At 44.7% G+C, this 27,146-nt stretch overlaps 2 protein-coding genes and 1 non-coding gene across 4 annotated transcripts in view; all 3 read right to left on the reverse strand.

The window, feature by feature from the left end:
- Window positions 1-268: 268 nt before the first annotated feature.
- Window positions 269-2,045, reverse strand: LOC129835897 (lathosterol oxidase-like). The gene is made up of 4 exons (XM_055901607.1): window positions 1,836-2,045; window positions 1,442-1,574; window positions 1,246-1,346; window positions 269-736 (listed from the first exon to the last, which is right to left on the reverse strand). Exons 1-4 carry the CDS (start codon window positions 2,043-2,045, stop codon window positions 269-271), a joined length of 912 nt encoding a protein of 303 aa, XP_055757582.1.
- LOC129836543 (small nucleolar RNA SNORA57) lies at window positions 881-1,017 on the reverse strand. Its single transcript, XR_008756670.1, has one exon. It is a non-coding gene; the product is annotated as a small nucleolar RNA SNORA57 (small nucleolar RNA).
- Window positions 2,046-6,959: 4,914 nt separating the features above from the next.
- Window positions 6,960-27,146, reverse strand: part of rin2a (Ras and Rab interactor 2a) — a 66,998-nt gene continuing 46,811 nt past the window's right edge. For both annotated transcript variants that reach the window (XM_055902350.1, XM_055902351.1), the window contains 5 exons: window positions 20,089-21,618; window positions 10,949-11,257; window positions 10,708-10,839; window positions 10,344-10,507; window positions 6,960-10,253 (listed from right to left, as the gene is read on the reverse strand). In XM_055902350.1, coding sequence (XP_055758325.1) covers window positions 9,789-10,253; window positions 10,344-10,507; window positions 10,708-10,839; window positions 10,949-11,257; window positions 20,089-21,618 — 2,600 coding nt within the window. In that variant the 3' untranslated portion in view covers window positions 6,960-9,788. The remainder of the gene's footprint in view (window positions 10,254-10,343; window positions 10,508-10,707; window positions 10,840-10,948; window positions 11,258-20,088; window positions 21,619-27,146) is intronic.

Raw genomic sequence — 27,146 nt, forward strand, 5'->3', positions numbered from 1 at the left:
GTAATTCTACCCCTATCTAATTTGTTAGTTATATTTTTTGAAGATTACATATAGAATGGTGTTTAGCTCGCTATCTATGAGTCAATCGCAGCTGGCTGAATTTGTCTACTTTACTGCTTGGATGCGGCGGGGAGACCGCTTCTCCTCAGACATGGCGGTGAAAGCTTTGCTGAGAACCCATTGGCTATCGAACACACAATGGAGTGAGGCATAGGTCTTGATGGCCTGGGAGGTTCTCTGAAAGAATAGTTTGGTTAGCTGCTACCAGCTACTCCTCCTTGCTCTTTGTACCGCTTTCATTATCATGCCTATTCGTGTGGCCATTGGCATTAGCCCCGTTAGAGCTAATCTTCCCCTCGGCCGTCAGTCTACGAATGCAGTCGAGGGGGCCCTTCCCTTCGAGAACCGAGGGGCTTTGGTAAGACCCACCAATGCGGTCCCACAAGGTGAAGTACTGGCCGTAGTTGACATTGAAGAAGAGGTGGTGGTCCGTGTGGTGAGCCGCCCCGTTGACCACCTCCTGCAGTGGACCGGGCATGCGGTAGTCGCCGTCGTGGATGGACACGGTCCAGATGTTGACAAAGATGTAGAGGACCAGGTAGAGCACCTTGTGCAGGGGGAAGAGGAAGGGGTAGACATGGTAGGGCATGCTCGACAGGAAGCCATCCAGCGGGTGGAAGGCGTGGCTGGCGAACGGCGTGGGGATCTTCAGCACATGATGCTTCTTGTGGAAGTGCTGAGGGGAGGGAACATGTCACAGAGATGATCCATTCAAGTGAAGGGATTCAAAAAAGGAACTGTATTTAAAAAACATTTGCTGAGGAATAGATAACATACAAAACATAAAACCTACTGTATATGGATGTGTTTGATCACATTCAAGTGTGCCAGCTATTGAGGATAGGACCAGCAGACGATAACACACACTGTACCGAAGATATAGCACTGGCTTTGTTCTACCTCTGTACATTACATACACAAGAACTTAGCAACAACATGTATGCCAAGACGTGGAGGGAAAACGGTTAGATTGTTAACCAACTTTAAGACAATGTCAACGGCCTTAATCTCAGTAAGATAATTAGTTGACTTAATATACAGTATTTGTCTGTCATGGTGGACTGATTTGTAATACTGGGCATCTCCAACATCACATCTACAGCAACAATCCATGTCCAATTGACAGTGAAAGGACCTACCCAGTACCACACATTCCCATTGGTAACAAGACTTTGTAATGCCCACCTTGTAAATACATCTGTGGTGAAGAAACCGATGAATCCAATAGATGCACCCATCCGTGAATAACACAAAGGAAATCATGCTGAGAAGCAAAAAGGGCCAGTCTGATAAAACAAACCAACATTAGCATCAAAATGACAATCCCGTTTGACAAACATTCCAGAACGTCTGAGCGTCAGTAAACGCAGCGTTGTCTTACCCATGGGAGATTCTTCAACGTTGTCATAGAGCTTACTGTATCCTTTGACCTCAATGAAAAATAACGCCACGGTGGGGATACTAATAATGGGTAGCGAGGTCATGGCATGTCTGATCTCCCGCCACACCTGGTTCTGAGGACCAACAATGATATATGATCAATTTTCATCAAGAGAACACTTGGGAAGAAAGAATAGTAAACGAAAAGCAAATGCCAACTCTCAAGTAGTAACCTCACAGTATGTTAATAAACCTAAGTTGTTTGTCGCAGACCAACTTCATACAACTATTGTAGCCTGGTCCCAGATCAGTTTGTGCTGTCCTACAGGTATTGCGACATTAAACAAGATCTGGGACAAGGCTACAAGTATTGAGTATAATAAAGAAGGACGTACCTTTAGAAACTGTGGATGTTGCATGAGGTTGTGGTCAAAGATGAATTGGTAGCTCAGCCAGCCAAGGCCCAGGTAGAGTACCGCGATCCCCAGGTTGGTGACTACCAACAGGCTAATGATCTGGCGCAGCGCTGTGTCCTCGGGCCATGACAACGGGTACACGTAGGGGGTGAGGACATAGTGGTCGGCAACGTTCAGCACGAGATCCATGTCAGAATCAGTCAAGATGATAAGCAATGGCTTTGAGCAAAGCCTTCTATGCTCCGGTTAGAAAACTCCTCTTAGACTCCTCCTCTCAAGGAGTTAATCCAACCCGCACATCATAAGTGACAAACAATTCTACTACATCTGCAAATTCCTCACTTATCAAAGCCAGAGAGAAGGCTTATCCAGAGAGAATGCTCTGGTTTTGATAAGTTAGGAATTTGCATGTGTAGCAGACAAAAATGTGACAAATGAATTGTGGGTAGAATAGACTCCTTGAGAATTACATGTAAACTGGATATGGCTTATAAATAGGGTTGGTAGTCAACTAGTCACTGTTAGATCTATAGACTATCAATTATAGTTTTTTCATACAGATACAGTATTATGTTGTAATAGAACTAACGTAAATAACAGTATGATAAATGGTAAGGCCTAGTAATGTAGCTCTTTTTTTTAAGCAGTGACATCTGGGAATGCTACTGATAATGCTTTTTTAAAGCAGTGACATCTGGGAATGCAACTGATAATGCTTTTTAAAGCAGTGACATCCTATAATGTCTTGAGGTAAACTGCTAGGTAGTCTTTTACTAAGCAATCTTTTAAGTATGCTGGCACCACCAAACGTTTTCCAGGAATGGGAACGCTTAACTGGGTACAGGCCTAGTCATAGATTCTTGGTATTCCAGAAAGATGATAGCATGCTTCTGTCTCCCATATGTTCGGTAATTTTGGAAGATGTATGTTATCCCTTTTTTCATTTAATGGAACACCAAGGCTCTAATTTGGTAGTCTATTCCAGACGGTTAGAGAAAAAGTGCAACATATAGAAGTGTGTAGGATCTAGCAAACCTGCGCATTACAGCTAATATATTTAAAAGTAATTTTGAAGTCTCAGTCCAATAGAATGCATTAGTGTTAATTAATTAGTCTACATCAGGGATGGGCAACTGGCGGCGGTCTACGGATCAATAATAATAATGAAAAATTAACTTAATGTTGAGAGGTAAAATACACAATCTGTAATTTCGAAAATTGGTTGTGCATCAGCAGTTTTTCTCTTTTTATGTCAGTCACTCAATGTCAGTAAAACATTTTTAGATTGGTGAGTTAGCTTGCTTCTAGACTGTCTAAACTTGTAGTAATCATGGTTGAATTACCAACCGGAGCGCCCCCATTGATAATCAGATATTATATTAAAAACTGCAAACATGTGTAGAATTCAAATCAAATCAAATCATATTGGTCACATACACATGGTAAGCCGATGTTAATGCGAGTGTAGCGAAATTCTTGTGCTTCTAGTTCCGACAGTGCAGAAATATCTAACAAGTAATCTAACAATTCCCCAACAAGTACCTAATACACACACATCTAAAGGGGAGAATGAGAATAGGTACATATAAATAAATATATGAAAGAGCAGTAGCCGAGCGGCATAGGTAAGGTGCGATAGATGGTATAAAATACAGTATATACATATGAGTAATGTAAGATATGGAAACATTATTAATGTGGCATTAGTTAAAGTGGCATTGTTTAAAGTGACTAGTGATCCATTTATTAAAGTGGCCAGTAATTGGGTCTCAGTGTAGGCAGCAGCCTCTCTGAGTTAGTGATGGCTGTTTAACAGTCTGATGGCCTTGAGATAGAAACTGTTTTTCAGTCTCTCGGTCCTAGCATTGATGCACCTGTACTGACCTCGCCTTCTGGATGGTAACGGTGTGAACAGGCAGTGGCTCGGGTGGTTATTGTCCTTGATGATCTTTTTGGCCTTTCTGTGACATCGGTTACTGTAGGTGTCATGGAGATGTGTCATGGAGGGCAGGTAGTTTGTCCCCGGTGATGCGTTGTAAAGACCGCACCACACCCTGGAGAGCCTTGCGGTTGAGGGCGGTGCAGTTACCGTACCAGGCTGTGATACAGCCCGACAGGATGCTCTCGTTTGTGCATCTGTAAAAGTTTGTCAGGGTTTTGGGTGACAAGCTAAATTTCTTCAGCCTCCTGAGGTTGAAGAGGCGCTATTGTGCCTTCTTCACCACACTGTCTGTATGGCTGGACCATTTCAGTTTGTCTGTGATGTGTAGGCCGAGGAACTTAAAACTTTCCACCCTCTCCACTGCTGTCCCTTCGATGTGGATAGGGGGCATGCTCCCTCTGCTGTTTCCTGAAGTCCACGATCATCTCTTTTGTTTTGTTGACGTTGAGTGAGAGGTTGATTTCCTGACACCACACTGAATGCTTCACCTCCTTCCTGTAGGCTGTCTCATCATTGTTGGTAATCAAGCCCACTACTTTTTTGTCATCTGCAAACTTGATGATTGAGTTGGAGGCGTGCATGGCCACACAGTCGTGAGTGAACAGGGAGTACAGGAGGGGGCTGAGCATGCACCCTTGTGGTGCCACAGTGTTGAGGGTCAGCAAAGTGGAGATGTTGTTTCCTACCTTCACCACCTGTGGGTGGCCTGTCAGAAAGTCCAGGACCCAATTGCACAGGGCGGGGTTGAGACCCAGGCCTCCAGCTTGATGATGAGCTTGGAGGGTACTATTGTGTTGAATGCTGAGCTGTAGTCAATGAAAAGTATACTTACATAGGTATTTCTCTTGTTCAAATGGGATAGGGCAGTGTGCAGCATGATGGCGATTGCATCATCTGTGGACCTGTTGGGGCGGTATGCAAACTGAAGTGGGTCTAGGGTGACAGATAAGGTGGAGGTGATAATCTCTCAAAGCACTTCATGATGACAGAAGTGAGTGCTATGGGGCGATAGTCATTTAGTTCAGTTATTACATTTACATTTAAGTCATTTAGCAGACGCTCTTATCCAGAGCGACTTACAAATTGGAAAGTTATCTTTGCCTTCTTGGTACAGGAACAATGGTGGCCATCTTGAAGTATGTGTGGACAGCAGACTGGGACAGGGACTGGTTGAATATGTCCGTAAATACACCACCCAGCTGGTCTGCGCATGCTCTGAGGATTTTTCTCTCTACCGCATGGCAAAATGAGTAGAATTGCATGAAATGGGTCATAATTATTTATTTTTTTCTCCGCTGTGGCAAAATGTGTCGAATTGCAGCAAACTTGCTTTAAAACTGCCACATTTTCTCTATGCCCCATGGCAAAATGTGTAGAATCAAGAGGGGCGCAGAGAGGGCACATTCGCTATGTAGGGCATATTCGGGCACATTCGCTCTGTGACAAAATCATAAGTAGAATTGAAAAATGCGAGGGAAATTCATTTAACAAATAATTTTATTCGGTACATGGGAATTTAACTGCAAAAGTATGTGCACTATGTCATCATGCCCAGCCTTTAATCCACAACAAATCAATTAGATGGAAACACATCTCTGGTGGGAAGTCACATTTATACAGATTTTAGAATATTCACATGAAAATCTGTCGCAATTTGGATGGAAACCTTGCTAGTGTGTGGAAATATTAAAAAACAAGAAAATCTCATTTTTTACTGTGTTGCCCCATAAACAGTGAATAGTAAACTAGAGCAATCTCTAAGCAAATGACTTTATAAATGAGACTGCTCCTGAGCATGTTGACAACAAAGCCAGTTAAAATAGTAGCACTCACTTCTGTCCATGCACTCCCTCAAACATGTCCACTTGGAGAGACTGAGGAGGCTCTGATCTGAGCAGGCAGAAGGGCTGGCAAGTGTCCAGCCCCCTAGAAACCTGAGCCTAGCAACCTATCAGTGACCTGGTCACAGAGGGCACTGGGATTTTGAGGGGCAAAGTTAATGAACCCCAGTCTCTCTGGCGCCATCTGGGGATGGGTGGAGTGAGGTGTGAGATGAATAGAGAGACAGCACCCCTGGCACTTAAGTAAAAATACTTTAAAGTACTACTTATGTCGTTTTTTGGGGTATCTGTACTTTACCATTTACATTTTTACTTCACACCCAAAAGTACTCATTACATTTGGAATGCCTAGCAGTACAGGAAAATGGTCCCGTTCACACACTTAGAGAACATCCCTAGTCATCCCTAGCTTCTGATCTGGCGGATTCACTAAAAACAAACGCTCCGTTTGTAAATTATGTCTGAGTGTTGGAGTGGCTCTCCATAAATAAACAAGAAAATGGTGGGGTCCTGTTTGCTTAACATAAGTCATGTGAAATAATTTTTACTTAAGTACATTTAGGCAATTACATTTACTTTTGATACTTAAGTATATTTAAAACCAAAAACTTAGACTTTTACTCAAGTGGTATTTTACAGGGCGACTCACTTTTACTTGTCATTTTCTATTAAGGGATCTTGACTTTTACTCATATGACAAATCGGTAACTTTTTCCACTACTGTGCAGCATATAACACAACGAAAGAATTCCACCCGCCAGAATGTCAACAAAGTCTGCTGGGAGCCAACTATGTTCCACCACCCTGCCACTTCAAGTTGAATTTTGGCTACCACATAGAGCCTGAAAACACTGTACAACAGAATGGCACTTGAAAAGGAAAGAGACAAGTTAATCCACCGGATGGCGATGTAGGCACATGATATTCTTCATTTCCTGTCAAAAATAAAATCAGATCACAACTTTGAGGAAATTTGGTTGAGGTCATTCAAATTAAAATAATTGGAAAAGTATCATAAAAATAGAAATGTCAAATTACATTTAATTCTAAATAGCCTATTTGCTCGAAACTGATGTTGACCCTAAACGACCAAGCCAGCATTAAATACTGTAACTACACCTTTCTGTTGAATCAGTCCTACTGAACACTTTTAAAAATAGCAATTCAAGTTCACACAGACACAAGACTGTATGCCTCCACTGCAGGTGAGTGTACCATTTCCTGCGGGGGTAGGTGATTCCCAGTAGGTGAATTTCAAGTTGGCCAAGGATGTGGAAGGAAGTGGCCCCTTCAGTGGCAAACATACACACCACACGCACATATGCACAGTCAAATTCATGACCAAAATTTATTGAGTGCAAAATAATATCATTCAATGATACGTACAGAGAGTCTTTAGAATAGGAACATAAGTCAATTTCTTGTTGATCTTGGAAGACTGCTTTTTCCATATCTGTTATATTGCAATCTGTGAAAAATCCCAGCACAGATACATATAAATACAAAAATGTGTATCATTTAAAATATCTTGTTAGAGTAGCAATTGTATTACAATATAAGTAAATTCAAAACAGGATAACACCTAAGTCCCCAAAAAGTTTGACATATTTCAATATATTTAACTAACATTATAAGCTACATAGTGTTTCTAACAATAATGCTATTGCCTACTCAACCTTTCCTCAATCACATTTACCATCTCACTTTTCTGTTATCGTTCTACAGCACCAGCAATGCTCAACTCTACATTTCAAAATGTAAACATTGAAGTACTGATACATTAATAGAATGCAATTTGTTTTAACATGATTTGTGTTCAGTTAACGAAACAGAGCCTTATTTTATTAATGATTCAGTTCTACTTCACATCTCATCATTTTCGCTCTCCGTCTTTTAAATCGGTGTCCTTCAAAATTCAAAAGGCACTCTCACATCTTAGCTACCTTTGTTGCAGGTGCATGGTAACAATTGAAAAAGTAACCTGCACACTGCTCTTGCTAGTATCACTGCTCTTTATTGAGCTTTACGTATCGACCTCACGGCTTTTGTCAAAGCTTAAAAAAGAGCAGTGATACCTAGCAACAGCAGTGTGCAAGTTTCTTATTTTTTCTCAAATCTGCATCCTTGCAAATCTCTCTCATGCCCTCATACCCAATGCTCGAAATCTTACCAGCCAAGAGCCAAAACACACACAAGTTTGTGCATTTGTGTGTGTGTGTGTGTGTGCATAATCTCAGACCAGCTTGAGAATTGACACACCAAATTTCATAAGGCAATTTAAGCATACTTTTAATATTTGTCAGTAGTACAATATTTCATGACCTTGTCTGAGATTTGACGCCGGTACTATAGACCAAGCCAGTCAATCATATATCACACAATCACTATGGCAGCGATGACCTCTATTAACTAAGGATTAGCTATGAGGGTAGTACAGTATCATATCTCCTGGATAATCATACCATTAAGGACGTTCATTATTTCGTCGCTGGCTGACATGCCTGCTTCTAACATTTAACAAAGAAAAGAACATGCAATGATAAAACAATATTCCATAAAAACACACATCCTGCAATTTTACCAGCAACTGCAACAAGTAATTCATAATAGATGTAGGCTATCACCCAGATAAAGTAATTGCTGTATATTTGATATAAAGGCTATTTTCTGTCTGAAGAAAAAGTGAATGGACAGAACGAGTACATCACTAGATGGAACCATTGCAGACAAAAGTTACCCCTATCCACAGATCTGAGATCATCTTTCCCTCGACTTATCCTTTGCTTCACCACTAGGAGTTACAAACCAAAAACTGACCACGAATCTGAACTTTCAGACACTTTTGCAGTATGACCGTATAGATGGTCTGTCTGTGTCTGTACCAAAACTATTCCAAAGCCTTTATCCATCCTTATCCATCCTTTATGTGAGTGGCGTTTGCCCTCATGTGTGCTCCTTGAGTGCCATGTCCCAAAGGTTTGCCCTCACGTGTGCTCCTTGAGTGCCATGTCCCAAAGGTTTGCCCTCACGTGTGCTCCTTGAGTGCCATGTCACAAAGGTTTGCCCTCACGTGTGCTCCTTGAGTGCCATGTCACAAAGGTTTGCCCTCACGTGTGCTCCTTGAGTGCCATGTCACAAAGGTTTGCCCTCACGTGTGCTCCTTGAGTGCCATGTCACAAAGGTTTGCCCTCACGTGTGCTCCTTGAGTGCCATGTCACAAAGGTTTGCCCTCACGTGTGCTCCTTGAGTGCCATGTCACAAAGGTTTGCCCTCACACGTGTGCTCCTTGAGTACCATGTCACAAAGGTTTGCCCTCACTTGTGCTCCTTGAGTACCATGTCCCAAAGGTTTGCCCTCACGTGTGCTCCTTGAGTGCCATTTCCCAAAGGTTTGCCCTCACGTGTGCTCCTTGAGTGCCATGTCACAAAGGTTTGCCCTCACGTGTGCTCCTTGAGTGCCATGTCAAAGGTTTGCCCTCACGTGTGCTCCTTGAGTGCCATGTCACAAAGGTTTGCCCTCACACGTGTGCTCCTTGAGTGCCATGTCACAAAGGTTTGCCCTCACGTGTGCTCCTTGAGTGCCATGTCACAAAGGTTTGCCCTCACGTGTGCTCCTTGAGTGCCATGTCACAAAGGTTTGCCCTCACGTGTGCTCCTTGAGTGCCATGTCACAAAGGTTTGCCCTCACGTGTGCCCCTTGAGTGCCATGTCACAAAGGTTTGCGCTCACTTGTGCTCATTGAGTACCATGTCACAAAGGTTTGCCCTCACGTGTGCTCCTTGAGTGCCATGTCACAAAGGTTTGCCCTCACGTGTGCTCCTTGAGTGCCATGTCACAAAGGTTTGCCCTCACGTGTGCTCCTTGCGTGCCATGTCACAAAGGTTCACAAATAGAGCTGCAAAATAACCCCATCTGTCGCATTTCCTTCCCTCTTCCTCTCCTTTCCTCCTGTACTTAGACAAAGCTTTCCGCTTTGAGGACACCCTGCTAGACAGAAGATTCACCAAAAGGGGAAGTTTGTTTTGGCTAAACTCAGCATGGCTCAGCTTAACCCAGTTAGGCCCAGTTCAATCCAGTTAAACACAGCTCAGATCAGTTTTGTTGGGTTACAGAAAGAATGTTCAGATGGGGGGTTTCCAGCCCTGCAGCCTCAGATAGATATGGAGTTGCCATTTTGCTGGTTGGGGGGTAGACTGAGGCTGAGACTGGGACCCAGGTTGAAGTTGGGCTGGGGGTCCGAAGGGGATAAGGCTACATCATTGCGATTGGGCTCAGAGTCCGTGGTAAGGTTGACGTCATTGAGAATGGACTGGGGTTCAAGAGAGGTCACGTCCAGTTCATTGAGGTTAGCCACGCGACGGAAGACGAAGTGAAAAGGTGCAGCCTGGGGTCGACTGTGGAGCTCAGCTTTGATCTTCTGGGGGTATGTGTCAGGGGCTAGCTGCTGGCTCGAGCCCTCAGTGAGCAGGAACAGAGCGTAATTCTCAGGGTCGGGAATTTTGAATTTGTAGGCACAGATCTGGCAGACTTCCTCTGTGGTGGCGTAGGGCTGCACCTGCAGGGTTTTGGCCGTGCAGCCGCTGTCCAGCTCCTGGAGCGCCACTCGCAGGTAGTTCTGAGGTAAATGAAAACGATAGGGTTGTTTAGATGTATTTAGTCAAAGGGACTAAGAGTTAAGAATTACGTTTGTGTGTGTGTGTGTTACCTGAAAGTCGTCTACAGAGGGTGCAGTGCGCTGGGTGGTGCGGCGACGGTGCCACTGGTGGAGTGTGTTGCGTGTTTCAGAACTGAGTACACGAGCTGCTTGCTCCTCTTGGAAGTTCCTAATGAGGGACATGGCTCCGTACGCACTGGTCAGGTAGTATCCACCTGAAACAACACAGGAGAGAGAGGGTGTCAAACATCGCTGCAGCCTGACACTGCTGCAACAGCGGTCAATGATTGACACTCAAGATTTAGTTGAGTTTACTTGAACATTACGATCTACAATAACATGGAAGAAGAAAGGGAAGATTAGGAAGGACATACAGTACACATAAAGCAGATGTGTGTGTGTGTGTGTGCTGTACCTTCTCCATTGAGCAGAGAGGGGTCCAGCAGCTCCATCATGTAGAGGATCTCGTTATCTAGTTGAGGCATGTCACACTGGGCCAACACATAAGTCAGCATGGGCAGGAAGTCATCTGCCCCGTACAGACGACCTGAGACACACACAACACTACAATTAGAAAGAGAGAGGGTGTCGATGTGTTTGTGTGTGCATACATATGTAATTGGTCCTGTCTATGCATGTGTCTGTACACTATGTACCTGAGTTGTCCTCCATGATGGTATAGATGAGTTTACACACGCGCAGCAGCATGGTCACTTTCTTCTCAGGGGAGTAGAGTTTACACATGGTGTGAAACTTGTGCCGGATCTTCTCTATGGCGACTGGATCCGGAGGGAGGGCGTCAGTCACGCCCATTTCCTGGGGCTGCCGGACCTTGGCCAATGAGAGGTTCTCCTTAAGCTCCTGCCACGCCCCGCTGCGGACCTGGAACTCCTGGAGGGCCACTCCCACCACACCTTTAAGGGGCTTCAGGACAATCTTATGCATGGCCTTCTCTAGGACATAGTCTATTTGGGGAAAGAGGGAGAAAGAGGGAGAAATACTATTATTTTGACAGCAAATACTGATAGGCACCATCCACTCTGTATGAATTCATTGCAGGAAGTCTTAATAGATTCTTGGTAGTAGTAGGAGTGGGATTCAATCCATATCATCAAGACATTATGCAGACCTCAAGTTTTACAAGCACTCTCAAAGAGACCGACTAATAGGAACCATGATATCATAATACACACAGGATGAATGCAGAGTGGGAGTCTAACCACAGAGCTGAATAAGGCAGAGAGAGAGAGAGCTGACTGTGCAGTTGAATGGGGCAAACTCAGCAGGATTATACTGGAGACATCTGCAGACTGAGGAACAGCTTCTTCCAACAACATTTTCAACCCGTTCCCACATTGTCTCGACCCACTTTTCTTTCTTTCCGTTCTCCTGTGTCAGATTAGCTGCTTTCGAGGCTACTCTTCCTGGGGTCCAAACAGGAAACTACACAACAAATAAAATACAATATTTACTGAACAAAAATATAAATGCAAAATGTAAATAGTTGGCCCCATGTTTAATGAGCTGAAAAAAACAACGAAATATTCTATATGCACAAAAAGCTTATTTCTCCCAAATGTTGTGCTCAAATGTGTTTAAAATCCCTGTTAGTGAGCATTTCTCCTTTTCCAAGATAATCCATCCACCTGACAGGTATGGCATATCAAGAAGCTGATTAAACATGATCATTGTGCTGGGGACAATAAAAGTTTATTTCACACAACACAATGCCACAGATGTCTCAAGTTGAGGGACCGTGCAATTGGCATGCTGACTGAGGGAATGTCCACCAGAGCTGTTGCCAGAGAATTGAATGTTCATTTCTCTACCAATGTCATTTTAGAGAATTTGTCAGTACGTCCAACCGGCCTCAAAACCACAGACCACGTGTAACAACGCCAGCCCAGGACCTGCACATCCAGATTTTTCACCTGCGGGTTCGTTTGAGACCAGCCACCCGGACAGCTGATGAAACTGAGGAGTAGTCCTGTCTGTAATAAAGCCCTTCTGTGTGGGTGGCCTATGCTCTTCCAGGCCCACCCATGGCTGCGCCCTGCCCAGTCATGTGAAATCCATAGATTAGGGCCTAATTAATTTATTTCAATTGAGTGATTTCCTTATATGAACTGTAACTCAGTAAAATCGCTGAAATTGTTGCATGTTACGTTTAGATGTTTTGTTCAGTCGTACCCCAACCACGTATCACATACATAGCACTACATTTACATTACAATTTAGCCATTCAGCTGGTGCTCCCATCCAGTGACCCACAGCTAGAGCATTCATCTTAAAACAGCTAGGCTCGACCACATCACAGTCGTACCCCAACCACGTGTCACATACATAATGCAATGCATAAAAATGTTGGTGTCTCTTCACAGTCCCTGTCGTGCCATAGAGTGTTCTTTTATTGTTTTTTGTTATCTGGTTTCATTGCTAGCTTGAGTAGCCTGGGGTGGCAGACCTCTGGTTGCATGTCTTGTGTGATACCGAAGAGTGTCCGAACTGTGTGCCCACTGCTTGAACAGACAGCTCAGTACCTTCAACACATCAACACCTCGCACAAAGACCAATATTGACAAAGTCAATCATTCCTCAACTTTGAGCCAGGAGAGATTGACATACATGTCATTGACATTTGCCCTCCTTGTACATTAAGTGTAATACATGCTGCTCTGTATTGGACCAACTACAATGTGCCTATGTCCTTCTTTACCGCACCTGACCACAAAACTGGACAGTAGTTCAGGTGCGACAAAACTTCTCAAAGTAGCCTAACCATTTGATCTGAGAATGTGTGTACTGCATATAAATATGTCTTTCTTCCTCGTAAGTCAAGATCAGCAACACATTTCCTTCCTTGTAGGTGTTACATCACTGTATCATTATCAAAAGTATTGTTTAAAAATAGACTGGTATTACAAAACATAATTCTTCCAGTAAGCAGAATAACCAACAGGTTAAACTAGACTTGTGACACTTCACTGGCAATTAGTCAGATTTGATCAAAGTCAACTTGTCATCTTCTATGAACAAGCCTGGTATTTTGTAATTATTAGGATCCCCACTAGGAACTGCAAGAGCATCAGCTACTCTTTCTCAGGTCCACATGAAACATGACATAATACATTAGTGCAGAACATTATTAGTCAAGGACAAATACATACATTTAAAACGTCACACAGTCTACATATCAGTACATACACTCAATATCCAGGTCTAATACATAGTACAATACAATATACACTGCTCAAAAAAATAAAGGGAACACTTACACAACACAATGTAACTCCAAGTCAATCACACTTCTGTGAAATCAAACTGTCCACTTAGGAAGCAACACTGATTGACAATAAATTTCACATGCTGTTGTGCAAATGGAATAGACAACAGGTGGAAATTATAGGCAATTAGCAAGACACCCCCAATAAAGGAGTGGTTCTGCAGGTGGTGACCACAGACCACTTCTCAGTTCCTATGCTTCCTGGCTGATGTTTTGGTCACTTTTGAATGCTGGCGGTGCTTTCACTCTAGTGGTAGCATGAGACGGAGTCTAGAACCCACACAAGTGGCTCAGGTAGTGCAGCTCATCCAGGATGGCACATCAATGCGAGCTGTGGCAAGAAGGTTTGCTGTGTCTGTCAGCGTAGTGTCCAGAGCATGGAGGCGCTACCAGGAGACAGGCCAGTACATCAGGAGACGTGGAGGAGGCCATCAACCCAGCAGCAGGACCGCTACCTCCGCCTTTGTGCAAGGAGGAGTAGGAGGAGCACTGCCAGAGCCCTGCAAAATGACCTCCAGCAGGCCACAAATGTGCATGTGTCTGCTCAAACGGTCAGAAACAGACTCCATGAGGGTGGTATGAGGGCCCGAAGTCCACAGGTGGGGATTGTGCTTACAGCCCAACACCGTGCAGGACGTTTGGCATTTGCCAGAGAACACCAAGATTGGCAAATTCGCCACTGGCGCCCTGTGCTCTTCACAGATGAAAGCAGGTTCACACTGAGCACGTGACAGACGTGACAGAGTCTGGAGACGCCGTGGAGAACGTTCTGCCTGCAACCTCCTCCAGCATGACCGGTTTGGCGGTGGGTCAGTCATGGTGTGGGGTGGCATTTCTTTGGGGGGCCACCATGTGCTCGCCAGAGGTAGCCTGACTGCCATTAGGTACCGAGATGAGATCCTCAGGCCCCTTGTGAGACCATATGCTGGTGCGGTTGGCCCTGGGTTCCTCCTAATGCAAGACAATGCTAGACCTCATGTGGCTGGAGTCTGTCAGCAGTTCCTGCAAGAGGAAGGCATTGATGCTATGGACTGGCCCGCCCGTTCCCCAGACCTGAATCCAATTGAGCACATCTGGGACATCATGTCTCGCTCCATCCACCAACGCCACGTTGCACCACAGACTGTCCAGGAGTTGGCGGATGCTTTAGTCTAGGTCTGAGAGGAGATCCCTCAGGAGACCATCCGCCACCTCATCAGGAGCATGCCCAGGCGTTGTAGGGAGGTCACACAGGCACGTGGAGGCCACACACACAACTGAGCCTCATTTTGACTTGTTTTAAGGACATTACATCAAAGTTGGATCAGCCTGTAGTATGGTTTTCCACTTTAATTTTGAGTGTGACTCCATATCCAGACCTCCATGGGTTGATAAATTTGATTTCCATTGATCATTTTAGTGTGATTTTGTTGTCAGCACATTCAACTATGTGAAGAAAAAAAAAAAGTTAATAAGAATATTTCATTCATTCAGATCTAGGATGTGTTATCTTAGTGTTCCCTTTATTTTTTTGAGCAGTGTATATAAAATGGCTGTGTCTGTTCACAGTCCCCTTTGTGCAGTAAAGTGCAGTAAATCTGTTTTTTTGAATCTGGTATTATTGCCAGCTTGAGTTACCTGGGGTTGCAGAGAGTTCCATGTAGTCATGGCTCTATTTAATACTGTGCATTTACCAGCCTCTGTTCTGGACCTGGGGACTGTGGTAGAGCAAGCCTGGTACCTTGTAGTTCTGTTAAAGCGGTTAAAAGCCCTGGAATGCAGTGCCAGCACTAAAAGACCTCAGGCCTGCGGTTGGGCTCAGTGCATGTTTCCCAGTGGGAGCACACATGTACACACACACGCACCCATACAAATCCCCCGTGGTCTTTGTTTTTTGCATGACACTTTTTTATTTTTTGTTAACCTCACTAGGGTATGTACTAGCGTCCCACCTCGTCAACAGCCAGTGAAACTGCAGGGCGCCAAATTCAAAACAACAGAAATCTCATAATTAATATTCCTCAAACATACAGGTATTTTACACCATTTTAAAGATACACTTGTTGTAAATCCAGCCACAGTGTCCGATTTCAAAAAGGCTTTACGACGAATGCACACCAAACGATTATGTTAGGTCAGAGCCAAGGTCACAGAAACACACAGCCACTCCTCTTTTTGGCTGGAAAAATGGCTGTGTTTTTCTGTGGCTATGTACTGACCTAACATAATCGTTTGGTGTGCTTTGGTGCTTTCGCTGTAAATCCTTTCTGAAATCAGACATGTTGGCTGGATTCACAACAAATGTAGCTTTAATTTGGTGTCTTTTGTGTGTGATTTCATGAAAGTTTGATTTTTATAGTAATATATTTGAATTTGGCGCTCTGCATTTTTACTGGCTTTTGGCCAAGTGGGACGTTAGCGTCCCACATATCCTAGAGAAGTTAAACTCACAGACATCATTCAAACAGTTTTAGAAACACAGTGTTTTCTATGCAAATATACTAATTATATGCATATTCTAGCTTTTATGGCCGAGTAGCAGGCAGTTTAATTTGGGCACGCTTTTCATCCAAAATTCAGAATGCTGCCCCCTACCCTAGTGAAGTTAAACAAAGAATATAATCTACATGATCAGTCTGTGTGTAAAATAAAAGGTGGTTAATGTGAACCTAACTCACAGCTAAAAATTTTAAAGAAAGCAATCCAATGTTATTTGTTGCCTAGACTTTACTGCAAATGACACTCAAGGTCTTGAGGAAAAAACAATACACTAATATTACAGTTAGCCATGATAGCCTTTATAATAGAACACACACATAAATACTGCACTTGGGTTCAAAAAAATGAGTAAAAAAAAAAAATTCTCTCTCTCTCACACACACACACACACACACACACACACACACACACACACACACACACACACACACACACACACACACACACACACACACACACACACACACACACACACACACACACACACACACACACACACACACACACACACATTACTGTCAAGTTCAATTTCAACACAACAAAAACAATATCTTTGGGCTACACTGCACATTATACACTTTCTGCCTGAGGACATCTGTTCTACAATGTGCCAGCAAAAGTGAGAAAGAGGGAAAGTGTGTTGTGTTCCTTTCACCTCTATAGTGGCATCCAGTTTAAGCCAGGCCCAGTTACACTTGATCCCTGAATCCACTTGTTTAACAAGCAACGCCTCATTTTCACCTAATTCTCTCATTCTGAAAATGAACCACATAAGTTACTGTAGAGGGAAACATTAGTTCATGGTGATTAATTCGTTAGCTAGTTAACATTTCACAGATTGCCAGGGTCCAGTAAGCAACTAACGCGTTATAACTTGAATGCAAGGGGTCGTATACCAGTTAATACTGTAATGAAACAGGCAGGGAGCAGGTCTCGAACCCTCGACCTTGTAGCCTGAAGTCCAGCGCTCTATCGACTGTGACACAAAAGCATGCTCAAGTGGCAGAGTCGATATCCGCGCTTATAAACCCAGGGTCGTTACACTACTATAGCGAATTGTTTAGGTTACTAATGTTTGCTCATCTGATGTTGTAACGTTAGCTAGCTAGCTAACGTTAGCTGTCTGACTTTATTAGCAAGCTAATTTTCACACCATAAACTCAATTATTTGATCAGATGAGTTGGCTAATGTTGCTCAACATTCCTCTGGCTAGCTAACGGAGAATTCGACCCAACTTATCTAGCAAGATTCTTAACAATGCTAATACTTGTCCACCACACTTTCTCCCTCACCTCAAACTTTCCAAATGGCAGTTATTTTTCGGTTACAGCTCATGAAGTACGCTTCATCACCTTCTCACCCCCGTCTCCGTGGTCAGGCTTCGCACCTAACGTTACCTCTTCGTTATTGTTCAGGGGACTCGCTGCTGTAACTGCCTTTCTACTCTCTGCTGTCTTTCCAGAGCGCATGCTGATGCTGTAACTAGCAAATTGGTTGTCACTTCTCTCTTCAGTCGCTTGCTGCGCTGCATTCTGTTATGTGAACCATTGGCTGAGCCTTGGATACAGCCAGTATAGCTCCAAAACGCCCATCACTCGTTTGCTTACAGCCAGTAGTGATCCCCCCAACTTTTCTCATCGGATCTACCCGAATCACGTAGGTCACCTATTTTGGATTCAAAACGGCGAAATTCGCCGAAAGGTGACTAGTTTGCATCCCTGAATGCAGTTGTTAAACTCACTGTATGGCTTACAACACATGCTAGATGAGTACATGCTGGATGAGCAGGTGGTCTTTAGAAAAGTCAGAGGTCAATGTGAGTAAGTGGGAGTTTGATGAGTGGTGTGAGAGGGGACACAGAGGAGCTATCCCACTTAGGAGGGACTTTTCATCAGCCATGGTCACACACTTATTTCCCATTAAGCCACTTAACAGACACGCAAACTCACGGTACGTACTGAGGGCCACTTCCGCTTCAAATACACATCTCCTCATCAAAACAACCTCCCTCACCCACAATCTCACTCAACACATCCTCCCTGCAGAGCTTGCACGTGAACCGGGTGGAGGAAGGGACAGACAGACGAGAAGTGAATCCATTCTCACATCCCACACCTTTCCAGCGCCATCATGCCGCCACATAGTGACAGATTGCCTCAATGTGCGTCACAGAGGCAAACACGGGTGCACACTCACAGCGCAAACAGTAATCCCCTGACAGTATATTCACTATAGCTCTCAACACAACTTTGAATAGATCTCTAATAGCTCACACTATTCTTGTCACATTTCCCCAAAAGTCACAGTGTGTAAAAATAGCCCTGTAATCTAGAGGTATGGCAAGGTCATCCAATCTGAGCTGTCGCCAAATTCAGGGCTGCAGCTGATATGGACTCTGTTTACTTCCTCGTGAGTACTCTGCCTGAAGATAGGCTACCCTCGTACATTTCCAACAGCCCCCAATCTTCCCCCTTCATGTCCCTATTGTTTTTTATCTATAGAAAAATGTACCCCTAGCCGCTACATAGTACTTGTGAGTCCTAAATTAATGGTGTTCATATGGGGAAATTTCCACCTAGCCTAACAGAGGGCCATGTGGAGCAAGCCATCGCAAATGTCTGTCCAATTCTTTCAGATCTACATGAAGTGCTTAGGGTCTAGGGGTGGAGTCGGAATTGGGCAATAGAGTCTCCCTTCCACAAACTCCTTACAGGCCTATAAACAGAGCTTCAAAACAACTTGTTGCTCAACTTGGCACTGAGCATAGCAATGAAGCCAAAAGAAGGAAAAACTGCCAAGTGGGTTAATTTAAGGAGACACAAGGGTGCCATTCTCCCCCCTTCCTCTTCGTCCCTCTCTCTCTCCATGCTCTTGCCTCATACACCCACAGACAAATGCAAATGCTGTCAACACAGAAAGGGATAGAAAAAGAGGGAGAGATTTAGCGGTTTGCAACAAAGGCTCTGTCTGTGATTGGAAGTGGGAGAGTTGGAGAAGGATAGAAAGAGAAGAGAAGTGATGGTCGAGCGGGAGAAGTTTGCTTACTTGGCAAACAGCCAACTGAAGCACATCTGGAGAGGCAATTAATTCAGCTAAACTGAAAACACTTTCTGCTGCAACAAAAACATTGCGTAACAATTCCGATTACCAAACACTGCAAGAAAACGAATCGTGATGTATGAAATCCTTGGATTAGTTGTCTTTGTCTTAAAGAGAGCCATCTCTTTGATGATTGCTCCTGACACACAGTAAAACAGGAGAATGGTTTTGTAAGGATCAAATACAACTCCCATGTGTGTTACTGCCTCACAGCTCTATGGTATATTGTCTTCTTCCTCTGCCAACTTTGAAAAGGACCAGTGGGAACAGGTTAGTTCACAGAAGGATCCTCTCTGGCTGAAACATGTGTTTTCACTGTTTACATTTGGGCCAGTTTCTAATCCCAATAACTCCCACACATGAATACCATGGCCTTTCTCTAAGCCCCTCCCCTGGGCAGGTGTTTGACATGCCAGTGTGTCATAAAGGCCAAAAATAACCCTATCTAAATGCTAGCACTGTTGTCTCACTAGCAATAAAGTATCACAATCTCTTGTATCCCATTGGTTAACCGGTTTGTCTGTAACTCAACTCCTGGTGCTTCACCGACCACAACCTCTATTCTGAGATGCATTCCAAAGAACTGTAATCATGCTGACCAAAACCGCCACCTCACACACAGACTTGCATACTGAGCTGCTCTCGCCCTGGCTATAGGCATACATTGTATTGTCCAGTTGGCATATTTTCAGATATGACGGTTTATGATTTTCTTTAGTCATTTGGTTGTTTCAATGTCAAATATGAACCATTTCAGAGATGACGATGGAACAACTTCCTAACAAGTTCAACGTACATTTTTACTGTAACATCTAGCAAACGATCAACTTTTATGCAACGGTTAACCAACATTGACTGGTGTGATGTCCAATAGATGCACAAATGTTGTATAACAGTAAAAACCCACACATTCTTACACACCCCTTGCTACTCACCGATCTGGTCCTCTGGGATGAGTGACTCGATGGGGGGCTCCAGCTCAGAGCTCTGCCGCAGGTAGCTCTTCATCTGGGTGATGAACTGGCGTAGCGTCTGCAGCAACTCCAGTCCTGATGCGTGGCACTGCCAGGCCTGGCTGCCGCCTCCCTCCTGCAGGAAGCTCAAGTAGTCCTGCACCAGGCAGCCGAAGTAAGAGCCCTTATCCCTCGACAGCTCCAGGACTCTCCGTATGGCCCGTTTCTCTGGGGTCATCAGCGAGTTGAACACCCCACTCATCTTACGGAGGTGGCCCCTGAGGGCCCGCTGGATGACCATGGCCCCGGCGCTGGCTCGCCGTTTGGTGCGCAGCCCGGGAGGGGTGATGGTCAGGTCCTGGTCTTGGTCGCTCTCCATGCTCCCGCCGAAGTCTGCTTCGTCTTCATCATCGTCATCTTCCTCCATGCTGCTGTAGGGGTGGGTGAGGGGGGGCAGGACAAGGTTGTTGGTGGTGGGGGGGCTGGGTTCAGGGAGTGGGGGGAAGAAGCCCTGGGAAAAATCTAGTGAGTCGGCAGAGGATTCGGTGGAAAGGCTCATGTCGCTCAGGCGCTGCACACTGTCCCCTCTTCCTCCTCTTCCTTCCTCTCGACGGGAGGGGGCTGGGTCTTGAGTGGACGGACTGTTTCCCTCTGTGTTGTCGTCAGGGGTGGTGGCGTTTCTCAGTGACAGCTTAGCCAGACTGAGAGAAATGGCGTTCTCAATAGTCTGGTCATCGAGAGCAAGATGGCAGTCGACGTCGCTTGGCGGCGTGGGTTTCGGCCTACTTGGAGAGGAGGAGAGGGACAAGGGGATAGAGATGGGGGCACTGATGCTGAGCTTCTTAGGAGGGGAGGATAAGAGGAAAGAAGAGGATGGACTGATGCTGAGAGAGGAGCCCAGGCGGGAGAGAAGGCTACTGCCCTTCTCTCTTTCTCCTCCTTTCTTCTCCTCTCCCACCCTGTCCTTCTCTTTGGGGGGGTTGATCCAGGATATCTTCTCAGGCATGCTGCACTGGCGTCGAGGAGGGGCAGGGCGACGTGGGGCACAGTGGGGAGGTGGGGGGCGAGGCGGTGGTGGGCGGGACACGCTCTTAGCCTGGCTCACACTGTTGTTATGATGCTGGGGGATGTTACCAGGGCTAGGACTCTGAGGGCTGTTGCTAGGGGGTTGAGAGCTGTTTGTGCAGTTGATAAGTTGCTCTGGGTTGCTGGTACAGTGCTGTTGAACTTGTACCGTTGTTGCTGTAGTTGTTGTAGTACTATTGTTGTTTAGGTGGTGGGGGTTGTTGTAGTGGCTGGTGGAGGAGGGAGTGGTGTGGTTGCCCCCCTCTGGGTTGTGAATCTTCAGGAAGAGGGGGTTGATGAAGCAGAGAGCCCCGTTGGACTGGGAACACTCAAGCTGGGACGGGGTGCGGGTGACCAGGGGGCTGGGTGATTGGTCCTGGATGGTTGTCCCGGACAACCGGGAGACAGAACTCTTGCTCCTGCAGCAATGCTCAGAGTCCCAGAAGCCTGCAGGGCAGAGACAGGAGAGAGACAATCAGAACAGTCAGACACTACAACAGCAACATTACTGAAAGATATAGCGCTGAGGGATTAGTGCTTTTTGACGTCGGTTCGATTATAATTGTTTTTATATATATAAAAAAAATCTGTTTTCTATTTCCATAAGTTTTTTAAACATTAAATGCACTATGCATTAGTGTTGCACGGTATAACCGTACCACGGTAATATCACGGTACCAAAACGTCATGATACAAACATTTTAGAATACCGCAGTACCGTTTCATATGATACTACCAACTTTTTCCAGCCCTACCAGTCTAAAGAACCCGCTGGTGCCTGTAATAAAATGTTTAGAAAGTCAGTTTGGTTTATAAATCCAGTTGAATTTAAGCAACAGCCATTAGTCTCTAATATGCACAGGTCTAATAATATCCATTTCGCTTTAATGTTCATATAACATGGCAGCTGTAATCAGCCAGCCCCATCCCCTACCAGCCCTCACTCACCTGCTTCTCTCCGTCCACTCTTTTTTTAACCTGTATTTAACTAGGCAAGTCAGTTAAGAACAAATTCTTATTTACAACGACGGCCTACCCCGTTCAAACCCAGACGACGCTGGGCCAATTGTGCGCCACCCTATGGGACTCCCAATCACGGCCGGATATGATACAGCCTGGATTCGAACCAGGGACACCTCTTGCACTGAGATGCAGTGCCTTAGACCGCTGTGCCACTCGGGAGCCATCTGTGTCGATTCCTCCATCAGTTTTAAAAATATATAATTTAGTACTGATGGCGAGCGGGGATGCAGACCCTGATGAGTCTGTTATAACGAAGAGCACAGACCAGTCTGAGGAGACTTTGCAAGTTCCCCCGTGATGCAGCCTCAGTGTCAGAGGGGAAATGGAGCACGGCTTCGTGAAAGGCATGCTTGCAGCTTTACAGCGAATAAAACGACTTGTCTAGTCTAAACGGTTAAAACAAATATCACCCATATTACCGGAGATGCCTTTTTTCTCCTACCGTGATTCGCACGCATTTTACATAATTTCACAAACCATGTCGTGGGCCGTTTTAAACTAATCGCGGGTCGCCAATTACTGGTTTGATAACAAACAATGTTGTTCTAGCTAAAAACCGGGTAACTTGACAGTAGGTTTAGGCAAATTTGATTGACAGGAAGAAAGGAAAAGAATCTGATGTGCTTCAAAAGGTAGGATTCATATGGGCCGAATGTAAGCCTAAACTAAACCAAAAATCTATTTCTTTCTGGTGCTCCTTCAATTCTGTTTTGAGCCTATCGTTTTAAAAGTTGGGAGCAGTGTATGTATTGGTGGGAGATAGAGTGGTGTGTGTGTATATGAGAGTGAGGGAGAGAGTGTGTGTGTGTTAACTGAAGAGTAAAGAAGGTTTGATGCAGTGTTTTCCCCTTATACATGCATATAATGACATGCAGATCATTATCCATGTATACAGCGAGTAGGGGGTAAATCTGCCGTTTTGGACCCCGTTGCTATCCACCCAATTATCCTTGACTCCAGACACCCTTTTACCATGCTCCTCATCAAGAGTTATGATGAGAGGCTTCTCCACCCAGGGCAAGAGAGGGTCTATGGGGAGATGAGACAGAAGTACTGGATACTTGGAGGACGAGGAGCCATTCGTAAGCACCAATACGCCTGCGTAGAATGTCAGATGGCGGGCCGGAGCCACTGTGCCCAAAATGGCAGATTTACCCCCTGCTCACTTGCGCCTTCTCAAACCACCCTTTTGGTTAACAGGAGTAGATTGCTTTGGCCCCTTGACGATCAAGCTAGGTCGTCGAGTGGAAAAGCGCTGGGGCATTCTATTCAAGTGTTTGACAACTAGGTGTGTCCACCTGGACCTACTGGAGAGTTTGGATACTGAAGCCTTCCTCATGGCCCTACGGCGGTTTATCTCCCGACGGGGGAAACCCTACGAGATCCTGGCTGACAGAGGCACAAACTTCAAGGCAGGAGAAGCCAGGTTGGAGGAAGCTTTCCAAGCCATGGAACCCAGCCTCCAGGATCAGCTGATGGACCAACAAATCTAATTCAAATTTAACCCTCCAGGAGCTCCTCATTTTGGAGGAACATGGGAGCGAAAGATCAAATCTGTAAAGATGGCCTTACGAGTCGTCCTGGGGGACCAAACTGTCACTGAAACGGTCTTGCGGACCGTCCTGATAGAGGTGGAAGGGATATTGAACTCCAAACCCTTGGGATATCTCTCTGCAGATATCGCTGACCCCGATCCGGTTACACCGAATATGCTCTTGATGGGACGCCGAGATGCGTCACTTCCTCAAGCAATGTATGTTGATACCAATCTCGTTGGCAGACGCCGGTGGCGACACAGCCAGATCTTGGCTGACCATTTCTGGGCCCGATTCATTCGGGATTACCTACCAAGTCTACAGCACAGAGAGAAATGGCGGAGACCCTCAGCTCAGCTGCCTCGAGCCTCCTGGCCGGTGGGATGTATCACTAAGACCATGCCTGGGACCGATAGTCACGTTAGATCTGTGGAGATCCAGGTAAAGAACCGGCCATATATCCGGCCAGTTGCTCGACTAGTTCCTCTCCCTGAGATGACAGAGGACGGGGAGCAATGAGCCTTTTTGAGGAGTGTGGAATTTAACAAATTTCCAAGGTGGCTGTAGAAAAGGCCCATGGAGTTGGAGGAATAATCCTTTAATTCATGGCCACTTACTCAGCTGGGCCAGGGGCGGCTTTAGTTAGGTCAGGTGGCAATGACCGACAGATCTCATCCACATAAAAGGAGGAAAACGGCATCGCCTGATCTCGCTGCTTTCTCTTCCTTAACTCCGTCTGCTCCAGAAGTTCTGTGCGTCCATGAATCCACGTAAGTCCACCGACTCTGTTACCTTTCATCTGAACTATCTGTTGCGATAGGGAGAGTGGGCCATCAGTTATTGTTTATAGTTATCACCGCGGAGCGCGGCTTAAGGGGGGGAGCTTCAAACATATTGTGTAATGTGAATGGTCAATGATCATAGCCCTACGGATCATCATAGGCCAATTATGCAATCGATATGGTTAATATGTACTGAAATGAATTACATGTACACATGAAGACAATGGAAAGGGTGAAATGAGAAACATCATTGTTCGCTAACTGATCGACTTTGATATCAAACTAAAGGGGATTATAGATTGAATAACCATTCACTGTTTGTATTCTTTCATGATTTATGATAAATAGTTAAGAGCCTAAATGACTCACAGGTGATTACTATTGACTTCTTAATGAACTGGATTGTTGAATTCCCTAAATGATGTTAATAATGAATGATTGTTATGATTTGATCTTTGTGATTATGAATTTGATTGGATACATGTTATTTTGTTTCCTTTGTTATGCAGCACAGACTACTCAGTAAATATACCACTTTATGGTTAAAGGAATTCCTGCCTCATTCTCATCCATTCCTCTGTCACCTGACACGTGACCACCTGTTCACCTTCACTGTCAGTCATCCTACCTGTCCAGCTACCCACACAGATTCCACTAATCTTTCAATTCCTACCTCCCATTCCTCCAGCCAAGTAACTGGTAGGCCTTAGCAAATATGAGCAAATCAGCCAGTCTGTACAGTATTCTATTATACACTGAAAACTGTGAAGTTAAATTCAATGTGAAACTACTTGGTATTGTGATACTTGGCCTGGTATCGTGTCATTTGTAAAATGTTGGTATCCAGACAAGCCTACTATGCATTATGTGGGTTGAATGCTGTAACACAGACTAAAACAATTAACAAAAATCAGATGATAGTAGTGGCTTCCCATTACTGCTTATCACTTAACCATCATTTATTCAAATCACTTTAATAAAATATTTCAGTTATTGTGTAAATGACATTTGTTTTATTTGATGACTATTATTTCATCCAACTCAACATCTCTATAGAGCTGCTGTCTGACAAAGTCACTATTTAGTAGTTCTTCAAAGTAAATAAGGCATACTTTTATACCAACATTCAATCACTTAGATCATGTATTTTCCCGGGGAGAAATGAAGCAGCTGCTCTGTGGCGCATTCTTCTCTCTGTTCTCTCCCTCTCCGTGTCTGCCCCCCACACACTAATCTAACGTAGCAGGCATAAAAGAAACAGACAAGTAGGAGCGCAATAGATTATGGTCATTGTAGTTAATTACCACGTTTTCTGTGGGAATTATATAAAATATTGGCCTGTTGGAAACTATAACTCCCTACTACATTGCACATCTTATTCTAAAATGGATTCAGATTTCTTTTCTCAATCTACACACAATACCCCATAATGACAAAGCAAAAACAGTTAAAAAAAAACCTGAAATAACATTTATATAAGCATTCAGACTCTTTACTTTGTTGAAGCACCTTAGGGAGTGATTACAGCCTCTCTTCTTGGGTATGACACTACAAACTTGGCACACCTGTATTTGGGGAGTTTCTCCCATTCTTCTCTGCAGATCCTCGCAGGTTGGATGGGGAGCGTCTCTGCACAGCTATTTTTCAGGTCTCGCCAGAGATGTTCGATCGGATTCAAGTCCGTGCTCTGGCTGGGCCACTCAAGGGCATTCAGAGACTTATCCCGAAGCCACTCCTGTTTTGTCTTGGCTGTGTGCGTAGGGTCGTTGTCCTGTTGGAAGGTGAACCTTTGCCCCAGTTTGAGGTCCTGGGCGCCCTGGAACAGGTTTTCATCAAGGATCTCTCTGTACTTTGCTTCGTTCATCTTTTCCTCGATTCTAACTAGTTTCCCAGTCCCTGCCGCTGAAAAACATCCCTACGGTGAAGCATGGTGGTGGCAGAATAATGCTGTGAGTGCCAGGTTTCCTTCAGACGTGACGCTTGGCATTGAGACCAAAGAGTTCAATCTTGGTTTCATCAGACCAGATAATCTTCTTTCACATGGTCAGAGTCCTTTATGTGCCTTTTGGCAAACTCCAAGCAAGCTGTCATGTGCTTTTTACTGAGGAGTGGCTTCGGTCTGGCCACTTTACCATAAAGGCCTGATTGGTGGAGTGTTGCAGAGATGGTTGTTCCAAACTTCTTCCATTTAAGAATGATGGCGGCCACTGTGTTCTTGGGAACCTTCAATGCTGCAGACATTTTTTGGTACCCTTCCCCAGATCTGTGCCTCGACACAATCCTGTCTCTGAGCTCTACAGACAATTCAATACCTTCGACCTCGTGTCTTGGTTTTTGCTCTGACATGTACTGTCAACTGTGGGACCTTATATGGACAGGTGTGTGGTGTCCAAATCATGTCCAATCCATTGAATTTGCAACAGGTGGACTCCAATCAAGTTGTAGAAACATCAAGGATGATCAATGGAAACAGGATGGACCTGAGCTCAATTTCAAAACTCATAGCAAAGGGTCTGAATAGTTATGTATTTAATTTGTAATTTTAATACATTTCTTAAAACCTGTTTTCGCTTTGTTTTTATGGGGTATTGTGTGTAAATTGCTGAGTATTTTGGAGTGGAGAAACTGTGCAATG

This window comes from Salvelinus fontinalis, chromosome 37 (genome assembly GCF_029448725.1).
Source record: "Salvelinus fontinalis isolate EN_2023a chromosome 37, ASM2944872v1, whole genome shotgun sequence".
NCBI classification, from domain to species: Eukaryota; Metazoa; Chordata; class Actinopteri; order Salmoniformes; family Salmonidae; genus Salvelinus; species Salvelinus fontinalis.